General features: G+C 37.9%; 1 protein-coding gene across 3 annotated transcripts in view; it reads left to right on the forward strand.

Annotated features, from left to right (window-relative positions):
* Positions 1 to 14,356, forward strand: part of VPS13C (vacuolar protein sorting 13 homolog C) — a 75,547-nt gene that overhangs the window by 42,636 nt on the left and 18,555 nt on the right. For all 3 annotated transcript variants that reach the window (XR_005953704.1, XR_005953703.1, XM_041418584.1), the window contains exons 50-66: positions 39 to 268; positions 1,463 to 1,555; positions 2,072 to 2,437; positions 3,583 to 3,672; positions 4,117 to 4,272; positions 5,306 to 5,570; positions 6,829 to 6,986; positions 7,422 to 7,543; positions 7,778 to 8,072; positions 9,416 to 9,805; positions 10,489 to 10,593; positions 11,133 to 11,297; positions 11,648 to 11,776; positions 12,348 to 12,481; positions 12,737 to 12,863; positions 13,440 to 13,675; positions 13,994 to 14,144. Coding sequence is in view for 1 of the 3 variants with exons in the window: in XM_041418584.1 (XP_041274518.1) it covers positions 39 to 268; positions 1,463 to 1,555; positions 2,072 to 2,437; positions 3,583 to 3,672; positions 4,117 to 4,272; positions 5,306 to 5,570; positions 6,829 to 6,986; positions 7,422 to 7,543; positions 7,778 to 8,072; positions 9,416 to 9,805; positions 10,489 to 10,593; positions 11,133 to 11,297; positions 11,648 to 11,776; positions 12,348 to 12,481; positions 12,737 to 12,863; positions 13,440 to 13,675; positions 13,994 to 14,144 (3,212 nt within the window). In the remaining 2 variants the exon portion in view is untranslated. The remainder of the gene's footprint in view (positions 1 to 38; positions 269 to 1,462; positions 1,556 to 2,071; positions 2,438 to 3,582; positions 3,673 to 4,116; positions 4,273 to 5,305; positions 5,571 to 6,828; positions 6,987 to 7,421; positions 7,544 to 7,777; positions 8,073 to 9,415; positions 9,806 to 10,488; positions 10,594 to 11,132; positions 11,298 to 11,647; positions 11,777 to 12,347; positions 12,482 to 12,736; positions 12,864 to 13,439; positions 13,676 to 13,993; positions 14,145 to 14,356) is intronic.

Genomic DNA, 14,356 nt, shown 5'->3' on the forward strand with positions numbered 1-14,356 from the left:
AATCAAGGTGTTTTGGTTTTTTTAACTTATTTTCACAGAGATATCTGTACGGCCAAACATGGCAGTAAAAGCTGTGATTATGGATCCAGAAATTGTATTTGTTGCTAATTTGACCAATGCTGATGCCCCTGCCTTAAAAGTTTCCTTCCAATGTGACTTTTCTCTGACATCAGACAAGCTTGCACAAAGGATGACTGCTCAAGTGAAAGCCTTCAGAGTGTTGGCCTGTGCTTTTCTCAAAGAAAAACAAGGCAAGAATGTTACTACGGTAAGGAAACCAGTGTTTCATGATGAAAAAACTATTAGAATGGGTGGCAGGCACATCCCTTAGCTGGCATATCTACAGCACTCACAACTCTGTTTTCATATCACTGATTATTCAGAATTGAGGAGGGGCCTGTGCCATTTCAAGGTGAATCTTTCATTAGTAGGTGTAGGACTTGAGCACTTAGAGCTCTGTCTAAAACCTGTGCTGTGCACTGTAAATTACATGAAAAGTTTCTAAGTGAAGAAACTGTATGAGGGGTGATATAAGGGTCTCCTCAAGCAGGTCTTATAAGCTCTTGGAGCTCTCTATCACACCCTAGATAGCTCAGCCACCTCAGATGGCATAAAATCAGCAGGATGGCTTCTGTGGCAGTATTGGAAACAGAAAAGGTTTAATAAAAGGCAAAATAACAAGCTCTTTACAGAGAAAAACTGAGCCAGGGCAAGAGGTTCTTGCTCCTGGTGAAACACCTCACAAAAGCGATTATTTCCTTTGTTCTCTTCTTTTTCTAGTAAATTGCTCAGGTGGGACTTTTTGTCTTCTGTCCAGCTGGCTATCCCTAAGTTTGAGGTGAAGTCCCCAAGGCCCTGTGAGGTGTCTTTTTACCTAATTGAGGAGAGAAACTTCGGGGCTTTTTTCCTTTTTTTAGGAGACAAAGGATAATTTTGTCACTCTGTCAACTGGGGGCACATTCCTACAGGCGGGTTTAGAAGCCCAAGACCTTTTGCAGTGTTTTTCACTGCCTGATGGTTTCCTTGTTGCAGTAGAGTCCTGAGCAGCCTTTTGTCTGAAACTTCATTGGTACATTCCTGCCAAGGGAGCACTGAGCCACAAAGGAGGCCTGTGTGCTTCATCTCACATGTGCTTATCTTCCCTTATGCATTTAGGTTTTTTTTAAGGATTCGGTATTTTTTAAACTATTTTATCACTGTGTGTTGGGCTTTTGTTTTGTCTGGTTTTTAAGCATTATGTCAGAAGCTTTTATTTCACTGCCTTTTAGCCTGCCAGTACAAATGGTGCTTGTGCAAATTGGGATGTGGGATTGTTGCACTATATAGAATGTTTTTACTGTGAAACATGGTGTTGCTTCATGGGATCAGTGCCCCTTTGGCCTATGGAGTGAAAAAATACAAGACCTTATGAAAAGGTTAGATTTAAGGAGTCACCTTAATAATCAAATTGTTTTTCACTCAGGTGTTACGGCCATGCTCTTTGGTCATGGAAAATATGATGCACACTTCAGGGTTACACACTGTGGCAGTAACAATAGAGGAACTAACTATTAAGGTAAGATTAATAAAATTGTCTTTGGAAGAAGAGCTATGTTTCTCAAACTGTAACTTGGTTTTTGTTGTTGTGTGGGGCTTTAATAAAATTATTTATAAATTGTTATTATTTTCTAAATTTTAATTTTTTTATTTCATTCATATTATTTACATTTTTTTTTATTTTCCCATTAGTTTAATTCCAGAAATATGCATTTTAGAACTGCTCTGTTTTGGAAAAAGTCATTGTATGTTTGTCATTTTGACAGTCCCTTGACTAGAAAGGAATAAGTTAAATACTTCAGATTCTGGGATTCCTCCTACCACTTCCCTCCAAAGTTACAAAATAACTCTTGCCCCTGCTGCTGCCACCACTATTTTTGGGATATTTTGCAGGAAAGGAAAAGAAGAGGAGGTCCATGAATGGATTCTTTTATTTGGAAATTAAGTTGCATCTCTTAAAAGACTTTTCATGTTTGCTATTTCCATTTATCTTACATTTTTGTATTTTAATTGAAGACTTTTTTCTTTTTTCAAGATCTCACCAATTATTTTGAATACTGTTGTGACCATTATGGCTGCCCTAAAACCCAAAACAACAGAGGAGGATTCTAGAGGAGCAACTGAAGTTTCTGAGAATTTGTGGCAAGTGAAGCCTGTGGATGAGTGCAATGCTTGGTTTCTTGGTGTTGACATAGCCACAGAAGCAACAGAAACGTTTAAGGATCGTGAACAAATTCTGAAGCAAGAGAAATTTGATATTGTAGTGAAATCAGTTCAGATGACCTTGGAATGTGGCCTGGGCCATCGAACTGTCCCTTTATTGTTAGTGGAATCTACATTTTCAGGTGTTCTTAAAAACTGGTCCTCACTGATGGAGGTCACTGCTGATACGTCACTGGAGGTATGCGGGGCCAAACTCTTAGCAGTTTAAAACGCTTCTGCAGAGTGTCTGAGTTCAAGTAACTTTTTAGTATGCTTTATATATGCTGAATTAATACTAGGTTTAATTTGAAATGCTCTCAGGGGTTCTTTACTCAGGCAAGTAAGCATAACATGCTTTATACAGAAAGTAAGTAATAGATTTTAATGGCAGTCATAATGTGAAATAATCTAGTCCTGTGTTTCTGTATTATTTTTGCATATTCAAGTTCTGCTGTGTGAACAATGACCTTGGCTTACTTGAATAGTCACATTTAACTCCTATAGCCCCCCATTTTGTTTGTTTCTCTAGCATTGTGTTTATTGGTAAGGTAGAAGTTACAGTCTTTTTGCAAAATAGACACCATTCTGAGATGGTAGAAGTCTCCGATGGAGACAGCATGTTAAAATTTCATACAACCAGATGTGCAGCTGCTCTATGCAATGCATTTACTACCCCTTGTCATTTTACCAAATGACCTCATTTTTCATTCTGTTCTTGGATATACAAGTAGCCTTCTTCCATTGCCATGTGTGCATATCATGGTGGAGTTTGGATGCTTAATTGTGTCACCTCTGGGGGAAGTCACTGTGCTTCCACGAGGCATGAGCAAAACAGCTGAAAGGGAGAATCCAGAACTCTTGAGTCCACAGCTTCTATTCAGATTTGCAGTGATGGAAACAAATTAAAACTTGGTGCTGGCTATGAGTTAGAGGAATCATTCCAGTGGACTAGATTCAGACTATAGTTGGCTCAAACTAATGGTTATTTCATAGTACTAAAAAGTACTTGTGGCATTGAAGTTCCTGGTCTCAAAGTCATTCTCTCAAACCATGTGGTGGAAGATAAGAAACTTGATTATGTTATTGAAAGTGTTAAAAAGATATGGTGTTACCAGGATGCTTGGTTGCTCTCAAAGCAAGCCAGGGAATGAACTCTTGAAAAATGGTGTAATTTTTGAAAAATATATGATATATTACTATTCTGTGTATTAGTTTTTAAAACCAGTAGAAGTTAATACTACACCTGCAGAACATAAAATGAAGATTTGTTGTTTTCTTATTAATGTTTTTCATAATGATTGCTTTGTATTTAAATACCTTATTTAATTTTGATTATTTCTGCAGGTTCACTATTACAATGAAACCTATGCAGTGTGGGAGCCACTTATTGAACGAGTTGAAGGAGGAAAGAAGCAATGGAATTTAAAGCTGGAGGTATGTAAAGATGCTTGACATAATGTGAAATGGTTTGTACAGGCAACTATTTTAATAGTTTAAATTTAGTTAAAACTTTAAATTTCTTCAAAGTTTTATGGGGCATTGACCTTTTGAATGCTGTTCCTTGAAGGAACTATGCAGTTTTACATGAGAAAAAAAAAAAAAATCTTTCTTTAGAGATCTTCAGGTTTATCTATAATGTGAATTACCAGTGCATGGACACAATGAAGCATGTAACCACGCAGAGAAGAGAAACTAACTTGCCTTCTGTGCTGGTGTAAAATTTCCATGTTTGTTTAAAGCATCTGAGATTTACAAGACAAAGTAGATGTTACTTTGCTAGCACAATTGTCAAGTGTAAGTCAAGTAGTTTTTTCCTGTTTTAACGTAGCAGAAAGTAACCTATAGGTTTGTAATTGTCTAATGAGAGTTTTCTTTTAGATGAAGACTAACCCTGTCCAGGAGAGAAGTCTGCTGCCTGGGGATGATTTCATTGTTATTCCTGAGCCACAAACTGCAATTAACATCTCTTCGATGGACACAATGAATATAACAATATCCAAATGTTGTCTTACTGTTTTCAGTAACCTAGCCAAGGTAACCCCAACAGGCAGAAGGTGCTCAGTTATGTGCTTCCATAGGAAATTCTGATTATCTTTGTTTTATGAACTATATTGGCTGCCAGTCAATGGCTCCTCTTCAGCTCTGAAAAATGTTGCCTGGAAGGGCTGAGGAGTTTTACTCACCTCCTTCAGGCTCAGCAAAGAGGTGGAGTTATCTCTTGAAAGAAGTAGCTTCTGTGTTAGAGCAACAAATGTGCCTATGCAGGACTTAAGGGAGTGTCTTACATGCAGGTTAAATGAACATGAAATGCTCTAATAAACACAGCTGTTTCCTACAATACTCCTTCTGAAATATCAAAACAGAAATTTACTTCCTTTCCATATTTTCTGCTTACTTGAATACTAAGAAAAGTGTGCATTTTAGGATTGGCCTTTAAACTGCAGGAGTAGAATGTCCCATGTGTTAAAAATACTTTTTACCCCTATTTTTCTTGTGTTAGTAGGTGTGCTTATGAATGGTTGAAGCTACTTTTCCCTCCTTTTTTTTTTCTGGGGTGAGGAAATTTTGCTCACTAAATCAACCTGTTTTTACAGAATGTGACATGTCTATTTATTTTTTAATTCCAAATGAACAGCAGTTCTCTAAGTACTTGCTTACACTAAGTCTGTATTGGCAGTCAGTGACTGTGGCTTCTGTGTAACCAAACAAAAGTTAGTAAGTACAAGTTGTGGTTGAATTTTGAGCTTGTATGTGTTCCATCTCCCTGTGACTTCTATGTCCCAGATCTTATGTTTCTCTTACAACCTAAGATTTGGAAAAATTCCCCGTGAGGAGCATGAAGGCTTATTGTAGCATCAACATTTGCTGCAAATCACAGAATAAAACTAGGTTCCCTGGAAGTAACCTGTACTTGCCTGAAATACTACTATACAAAACATAGGTCTTGCTGTATATAATGCCTCTCCTCTTTAAAAAGGTAGCTGCTGGGAGCTGTCGTTTAAAGCCCTTACAGGTATGTTATTGTGGCTATTTATGTATGACATATATTGTATGTTTTTATTTACAGGCATTTTCAGAAGCAACTGCATCCACCTTTGGCTATTCCTTTAAAGAGACAGCACCTATCATAGTGAAAAATGCTCTGGGTGTTTCTCTCAAAGTCCTTCCTAGCTCCAATTTTCGGATAGTGGGTTCAGCTGAAAAAGAAAACGTGAATGAAATAGAAGCTGGTCAGAGCATGGAACTGGAATACTCTGTTTTTGAAGCACCCCAGCGAGGGAGGTTGTCTGCGTTGCACCGACAGGAAAGCTCTGTCTTCTCTTTAAATTTAGGTATTATGCTGAGGAGTGCTGTTTGTTGTGACAGGCTGTGCATGGGAAGATGGGAGTTAAATTCAATGTGGTAGAAATTCAGGTCAAGTGTGTTGTGTTGGAATTACCTTTGAATATTGATGCCAATTAAAAAAACACCACAAAACAGGTACTGGGCTTCTTAAAAAGATGGAAAATTCCTCCACTCCAGACTTTCAGAAAATGAAAAGAGTGATATTTTTTCCTACCCCTTGGGAGAACTGGAAGGCATTCTAGTGGACTCATTGATAGACCATCTTAGAGGCCCCTGTGACATAGGCCTGTGTGTTCCAGCTCCTATTAAACAGGATTTCCATTTCTCCTATCACTACTTATATTTGGTGTTCTGTAGTTACCCAGGTACTTGAGACCAGTTATCATTCTGTGTTTTTAGCTTTGCCAGGAAATATTCCTAACAAAACAGGTTACAACAGCCACTAATATGTAATCATCTGAGTTTTTCCCTTTCCACCACATCCCATATGAAGGTACTTGGTGATACAAGGATTGTTCTGTGTTCATGAACTCAGCCAACAAATACCTTTGATAACTGCTTGCAGTATTTTCCATGCTATGTATAAATCATAATCTAAAGTTGTATGTCGCGTTCACATTTTCTGAAAAATCCCTTCACCCAGGATTTTTCTCCTGGGAAGCTGCGAAGCCTCCGAGAAAAAGGAAAACAAATATTATCTCATTTTCTTCTCCTGTGTTTTGCTCCTTTGGAATGTGGTTGGAGCTTGTTTAATAACAGGTGATTGTTTCATTGGTTTCTGATGTGAATTTTTTGACTCATTGTTTTGTTTTGACTCATTTTGTTTTGACTCATTGGCCAATCAGGGCCAAGCTGTGTCAGGACTCTGGAAAGAGTAACAAGTTTTCATTATTATCTTTTTAGCATTTAGTAAGTGTCCTTTCTGTATTCTTTAGTATAGTATAGTTTAGTATTCTTTAATATAGTATAGTATAATAAAATAATAAATGAGCCTTCTGAGAACATGGAGTCAGATTCATCATTCCTTCCTCCCACAAAGGTCCCCACAAATACAATAGCTGAGGAGTATTTGGACCCCAAAACTTTCCTTCAGTGGTACTCAAGTACCATTTAAGGGCCTTTTGCCAGAGGATACTTTGGTCCTGGTTGTTGCTGAGCTTTGAGTAGCTTACGTACTGTTCAAATAGGAAATGGTAACGTGATCTATGTTGCTAATAAAGACTTTTGTCTGTTTTTGTGGATCAGAACTTCAGGGATACAAGGAGGCACTGAGCATTCCTGTGGCCAAGCCAGGCCGCCGCCTGTACAGCGTCACAGACGGTGCCGACCGCCCGGACTCCATCGTGGTGCAGATCGATGCTGCGGAAGGAAATAAAGTCATTACTGTGCGCTCCCCTCTGCAGGTAAAAACCAGCCCCAGGCACCAGCCCTGAAAGCACTGCTCTTCCATCAGTCACCTTCCTTTTCTTCCTTAAGGCATTTCTGCAAGACCATACTTTTCCAAAATGTTACTTAAAGGCCAGTTACTAAGTATTCTGCTCTGTTTGTCACGTGAATTTTCCTTTGGTTTTCCCTTTCCTGTTTGGCTTTCTAATATCCTCAGCATTGGGAATGCTTTTTATGCTACATGACGTTTTAAACATGTTTTTCAATTCTTGGGACTTAGAGTTTTCTCATATACTTGTGTATTAAGACATCTCAAGTTTTCTAGAGTAATTTGGTTAAATCTACTAATGTTGGTTTTCCTTGTTGTTACTGATACTTTTTCCTTAAGAAATTTGAACCATAGAAATTTCTACCATAGAAATGTAATGAAAAATTACTCATTCTGATTTTAGATCAAGAACCATTTCTCAATTCCATTTGTGATCTATCAGCTGGCTAAAGGCTCCAAGTTGCTGAAGCCAATTGGCATATCCAAGCCAGAAGAAGAGTTTCATGTTCCTTTGCATTCGTACAGGTACATTTTCTCTTCTGTGTGGGGCCAGTCTCTGTCACACTGATGCACAAATACAGCATTAGTTTTGAAACCTTAATTTGCATTCCTGACTGGACTAAAACTCCAAAGTGCTGTCTTTGTTAGGTCATTAGTGTGCTGCAAAAGCACTTCAGAATATTAGCCGTGACCTTAAAGTGGATGAAGTTAGGTGTCAGTGCAAAGTCATGGTGCACCATTCCTGCTGTTTTCTTACAGGTGCCATCTGTATGTCCAACCAACAGGAGTATTTGAGGGTCAGTTCAAGGAGTCTACAACTTACATTGCCTGGAGGGAAGAGCTACACAGGAGCAATGAAGTCAAGTGCTTGTTACAGTGCCCAGCCACTGAGAGCAATTTCTTGCCTCTAATAATCAGCTCAACAGCTGTACCTGATGAGCTAAATTTTATTTCAAGTTCTGAAGAGGAGTTGGATCCTGCCTACATTATCCACCTTGGCCCTACACTGACTGTGAGGAATCTTCTACCATACTCCTTGAGATTTTTACTTGAAGTAAGTTACTTTATGGTTTTATTTGTAAATCCTTTACTTGGTTTTGAGTAAGAATGCATTTACTTAGAAGTGAAGGTGAATGTATTATGTTGGGTTTCGTATTTTCTATTGTAAATGAATGAGGCAGATACTTCATTCTGGATGTTTTGGGCATTGTTTTAAATTTGTGTTTACCTGACCAGCTCTGCCTTGCTCCTTTAACAGGACTCCAGTTCTGAATTAGTCTTTTCCTTTACATACTTCTGAGATTCTGTTTGTGTTTTGCAAGCTGTCTTTAGCTTCAGAAGAAGAGGTATAAGAGAAAGCACCTGTAATTTCTAAACCTTTTTTTTTAAGTAGAAAATGCAAATTCTCTCCATTCTGACACTAATTCTTTACTGATGACTACTGTGACATCTTGCTTGCACAAATTGGAAGAATCTTTGAAGGATGCTACACAGACAGTTTTCCTCCTGTCTGTTCAGTATTTTCAGTATCTAGTATTTCTTCATTAATCTGAGTGATTTTATTAAATATAATAGGTGTGAGTATTTAGAACCACCATCCTTGTTTGTTCTGTTTTGTCGTACTTGCATAACTGGCTGTGACATTCATTGAGATCTTTATTTCACTTCTGTCCAACATCCCATTGGCACTATTCCCAGTTTTCCTCACCTCCATTGTACTTCAGTACTTGGAGTAACAGAATGTTGAACAGAGTGCTGTTGCTTTGACTGAGGAGCTAGAAATCAGTAATTCATATCTATTTCTGAAGTCACTGTACCTGTGCAGGGGTTTGTGCTTATTGTCTTCACATCCCTGGGCTAATCAAGCCTGGCTACTGTTCCATACAGTTAAATACAGTGTTTATCAGTAAAAATTAGGAAAGCTGTTGTTGTTGGATGCTACTGCCTGAGCCAAGTTGTGCTACCAAATAATACGACAGAACTGGCAGGTTTGTGCCTTGGGGGTTCTTTAGTGTGAAAAATCCTGGTGGTGTATCTGCAGCATAGTCCAGTGCAGTGTTACACTCAGTATTGTAAGAATATGAATAAGAAATCTTAATCATTGCCAAAATCCTTTGGAAATCATGGAGGAGAGAGGAAGGAGTGGAAATGGGATATGTTAGAACTAGTTTGCCTTCCTGAGATACAGAATTAAGCAGTCTGTACTGCTCTGCAAGTAAAGTGCTGTTATCTCAAATTATTCACAGGATCAATCTCAAGTGAAAGTGATTGGAATTTAAGACATGGGTTACTGAGGTATCTGAGATGTACATCCTACAAGAGAATAAAATGCTGGTTTTTTAACACCCAACTTTTATGTGTTGAAAACTTGATTTGCCTTGTCTGATTTTGCTACAGGGAACTGCAGAAGACTGTGAATTAACTGAAGGGAGTGCTGCAGATGTTTTTCATTCAAGAATCAGTGGAGAAATAATGGACCTTGTGTTGTTAAAATATCAAGGCAAAGACTGGCATGGCCATCTTAAAATTTATGATGGGATGTCTGAATTTTTTCCTGTGTGTTTCACATCTCACTGTGCCTCAGAGCTGACAGTGGATGTTTACATCCATTCGAGGCGGGTCGGGAGCCACATGGTCCTGTCTGTGTTCAGTCCCTACTGGATTATCAACAAGACTTCCAGAGTTCTCCAGTACCGAGCTGAAGACACTCATGTGAAGCATCCAGCAGACTACAGAGATATTGTTTTGTTTTCATTTAAAAAGAAAAATATTTTTAGTAAGAACAAGGTATGCTTACTTTAGATGGCAGTCTTTAAGCCATGCTCTGAGGGAGAAAACGCACACACATTTTATATAAGGAATATTTTTATGTAGTTTTTAATCTGACTGCTGCTTTATTTGGTACTTGGACATTTGAAATGTACACTATAAATATTTTGTTTTGTGTTACACACATTCCTTTTGTTTTGATTTTGGTGTGATGTGTCCATGGTCAAGTGAAGAGTACTGCAATAGAATTTTTTTTTTAATACTTTTGGATTTTGGAAAAAAAGTTTTTTTGAATTTAGAATTTTTAAATAACTTTTTTAACCTAACAATAGTTGAAGAAATGGTTGAAAAACTGTTCATTTGATTATTTCCTTCCATCTCTTCAAGTTTGTGAAGCACCACAAAGTGGTGGGCTTGTTTCCCCATCTGTGTGTGCTGTCATGAGCATGAGTCAATGAGGACTACTCTGCTTTGAGACCTTTTAGTGTAGCATCTTTCCCAGAACTCGATCACAGATGAATAAATCAGAATATGAATAGTGATACTACATTATTACATTGTCCTAATTTATGGAAGGTGTTAAAGGCACTGAAGTGTTGTCTTTACATTGCTATATGTGATACAACTGCAGTCCATAATGCATTAACTACAGAATGAAAATCAGTTTACTGAATTATTTGCATGTTGTTTTTTGTGTGTAGATCCAGCTCTGTATTTCAACTAGCACTTGGTCCAACAGCTTTTCCCTTGATACTGTGGGAAGCTATGGATGTGTCAGGTGTTCAGCTAATAACATGGACTATCTGGTAAGATCTGTTGCAGTGATTTGTGAAGCTCTGTTTGTGTTCTTCTGGCTTGACGTTTTACAAACATGTAGTACTCTCTGTTTGAAAACACAGTGATGAACATGCATAGTGGAGATAATTGTTCATGATTGTTTGCAAGTGTTCAGATCTGCACTCCTTATTCAAGACTGCATTTTCACAACTGAGCAGAGTAAAGAGATGTGGAGAGTTGTGTTTTCATGTACTCTTTAACTGTGTTCTAATGATAATGGTCATTTTAAGTTAGGATTTACTCTAGAAGGATTTCTGGTGGATTTTCCCCACAAAAGCTACAGCTGCAAAATGCTACTGCTAAACCTGTCAGTTAACTTTTGTGTTACTTCTGTTGCATAATCTGCTGATTTTACTGCATGGTTTATGCTTTTACTTCAGGTGAGAGGAACAGGTGTGTTGTGTGTTAGGCTTTGTAATAACACTGATGTTGGCTTTTCTGTTTTCCATCCTAACATTTCTTTTTAGCTTGTTGTTGATTATTTGCTCAAATTCTCCTTGTTCAACAGGTTGGAGTCAGCATCAGAATGAGCAGTTTCAACCTTACCAGGATCGTTACCTTCACTCCATTCTACACAATAGCAAACAAATCTTCTCTGGAACTTGAAGTTGGAGAAATTGGTCCTAATGGTTCTCTTCCAACTAATAAATGGAATTATATCTCAGTTTCAGAGGTAATGTTTCATGTTTTTTTCTTTTGATATCACTGTAGACAAACAGTTGGTGTTTAGGTGTCACTTAGGGGAAGAGCAATTCTCTTATGGAAGCTGTCTCTTCTGGTGGCATGATATGGACATTTCACATCCCAAGGGAACTTGAACAGTATAGGTTGGATGTGCTGGTGCATTGATCAAGTCATTCAATTTAGGTGAGTTAGTAGACATGGATCATGTTCGTCAGGAAATACTTGGATAAGAACTAAGGCATGTGAAATAGTCTTAGTCACACAACCCTGTTTGTTTACTGCTGGGTTACATATTGAACATATATGAGATGTTCAAGTCATGTATTTCTTGTCTTACAGTGTCTTCCATTTTGGCCTGAAAACTCATCTGGTGAACTTTGTGTAAGAGTAGTTGGCTATGAAAGCTCATCCAAACCATTCCTGTTTAAAGCCCAGGATAATGGTACTCTGCTGAAACTGGAAGAATTGGTGAGATTGACTTTGTGTAGTCTGTTGTTAATTCTCCATTTTAGCCCTATGGTATCTTGACTGAATGAAATCAACAAGATCAAAACCTTTGCCTTAAGTTATGGGTACACTGCTCTTCATTCAGTTCTGTTGCATAAAAGTAGTTATGAATCAAGTTTGCAGTGTTGTTAATGTTTTCACAGCTGTGTGGTCAAGTTGATTTACTTGTGACAAGCTTATAGGAGACTGAACAGCTGTATTGCTATTAAGTTGCAATGGTATACTGCACCTCTGATATCTGGGCTTTCTGCAGAGGTATGTCTTGGGTGCCTTCAGTTTGTTTAAATATGTAACAAACAATACATGATATTTTAGGATTTCTTCATAAGCTATTACATGTTGGAGACACACAGTTCATGGTTAAATTAATTTGATTCAAATGAAGAATATTATAAGTTGAGAACTCACCCTAGCCTAGCACCAGGGAACGTGTTTATAATGGTACCATGTTCAGTAATATAATGCTTATCATAGTTCTAACTTGAATTAATCCTTAGAACAAATCCTGGGTTTTGTCTGACTTCCTCTGCAGAATGGGGGCTTGCTGGTGGATGTGAATGTCTCAGAGCATTCTACTGTGATAAGCTTCACAGATTACCATGAGGGAGCTGCCCCAGCTCTGATTGTGAACCACACTCCATGGGACTCCCTCAGATATAAACAGAGGTATGTGAAAGGAGCAATTCAGCACTGCTTGTTTAACCAGGGGATATCCTGGTTAAACATCCCCAAGATGTCACATGGGTATCAGCAAGAGCTGATTTACCTGCAGCTGGACTTGTCTGGGGTCAATAGCTTAGGCCCTTCACGCCTCAGTGCTGGAGGGGTGGAGTAGTTAGTACTGGGGTTTGCTTGCACCACTTCCATCAGTGCTTTTAACCAGTGAATACTGTTATTTTCTCCTTTTCTTTTAACCTGCAGTGGATTACAAGAGGAAATGGAGTTGAAACCAAGGCAAGTATGCCTCTTTGCCTGGACAGATCCAACCAAACCAAGAAAATTGACTTGGGGCTACTCTCAATGTTTTGGTGAACATGACCTACTTAAGGTAAATTTTGTAAGAGGAGAAGTAAATGTTGAACCAATTTAGGACTATTCCAAAATTAAAACTATCTGTGAGAAAGCTTCCTCAGTAACTTTGTGTCATCCTGTAGGAGACTTGTAGCTACTATCAAGAAGCAAGATTTTAGGTGTTTTGATAGTCCACTGTGTCTTTAGTTAGCTGCCCACTTACACTTTACACTACAATGAATTCTTCAGAGGTGGCTTGGTTTTTCTGTTGAGTAGCACAGTTAACAAAACTGAAAAATGTTGCTAACTAAAAGAAGGGATAGGAAAGCAAGCTTGAGTTTCAGTTGTACTGGAAATGGGTTTAATTTCACACACCTGAACTCACACAGAATCGGTTACAGTGTGCTTTACTGTATAAGCACTTCCTTGGGTCAATTTTTCACATTTAGAAATGGTTTTAGTTTAAAGTTTAATGGTTTTAGTTTAGTTTAGTAAACTGAACAAACAGGAAAAATACTGAGTTGTGGTTTAAATTTCTCTGTAAACTTGCTTATAAAAAGAGAGCAACATCAGGGATGTACTCATGTAATATGCTTTTTTTCCCCTGATACAGGATGACTGTGGCCAGTTCCCTTACAATGCAAATACTCAAATTCACTGGGTGTCTTTCCTGGACGGACGGCAGCGAGTGCTGCTTTTCACAGATGATGTGGCACTGGTTTCTAAAGCACGACAAGCAGAGGAGCTGGAGCAACCTGATCAAGAAATCAACTTGTCAATCCATAGTCTTGGACTTTCTCTAGTTAACAATGAAAATAAAAAAGAAATCTCTTACATCGGAATTACTAGGTACTGCCTATGGAAGTGTAAATATTCCTTGGAATAATCAACATTTGGCAGTGTATTGTAATTTTAGCAATAGTTGAAGGGGGTATATTTCAAGTTAAGTTAAGTGAAACATTTTTAATTAAAATTAAGTTTTGCATTTACTCCTATTATGGAATTAAAACCAATAGGATTTAACTGCCTCTTTTTTTTTTTTAGCTTACAGTAAAAAAATACATAATAGTGTTTTTTGAGCCTGAGAAATTAGAAAAAGATATTTTACATCGTTTGCATGCATAAGAAGGGTATAAATACTATAAAATTGTTAACTTTGTCTTGCAGTTCTGATGTTGTTTGGGAACGGAAACCAAGGCAAAAGTGGAAACCATTTAATCAAAAGCAAATAAACCTACTGGAACAAGCATATCAAAAGTATCTCTCCAAGAGTGCTTTCCAAGGTCCTGGTTGGCATAAACTGGACAGCAATACTGAGGTGTGTATTGCATTTCAGTGTTTCACTTGCAGGACAAGTGCAACAGTTAAAACAGACTTGTGGTTTTTTAAGTTGGGATAGATGCTGTGTGAAGAGAAACAGAAACAAGAGGCAAGATTTTCTATTTAAATGGGTGTGCATTTTACAAAGTAGAATGTTTTTGTCTTGTGATCATACTGAGGCAGTACTGAGGTATTAGCCAGGCTTGTATT

Source organism: Onychostruthus taczanowskii, unplaced genomic scaffold, assembly GCF_017590055.1.
Source record: "Onychostruthus taczanowskii isolate IOZ18803 unplaced genomic scaffold, ASM1759005v1 scaffold6, whole genome shotgun sequence".
In the NCBI taxonomy this organism is placed as follows: domain Eukaryota; kingdom Metazoa; phylum Chordata; class Aves; order Passeriformes; family Passeridae; genus Onychostruthus; species Onychostruthus taczanowskii.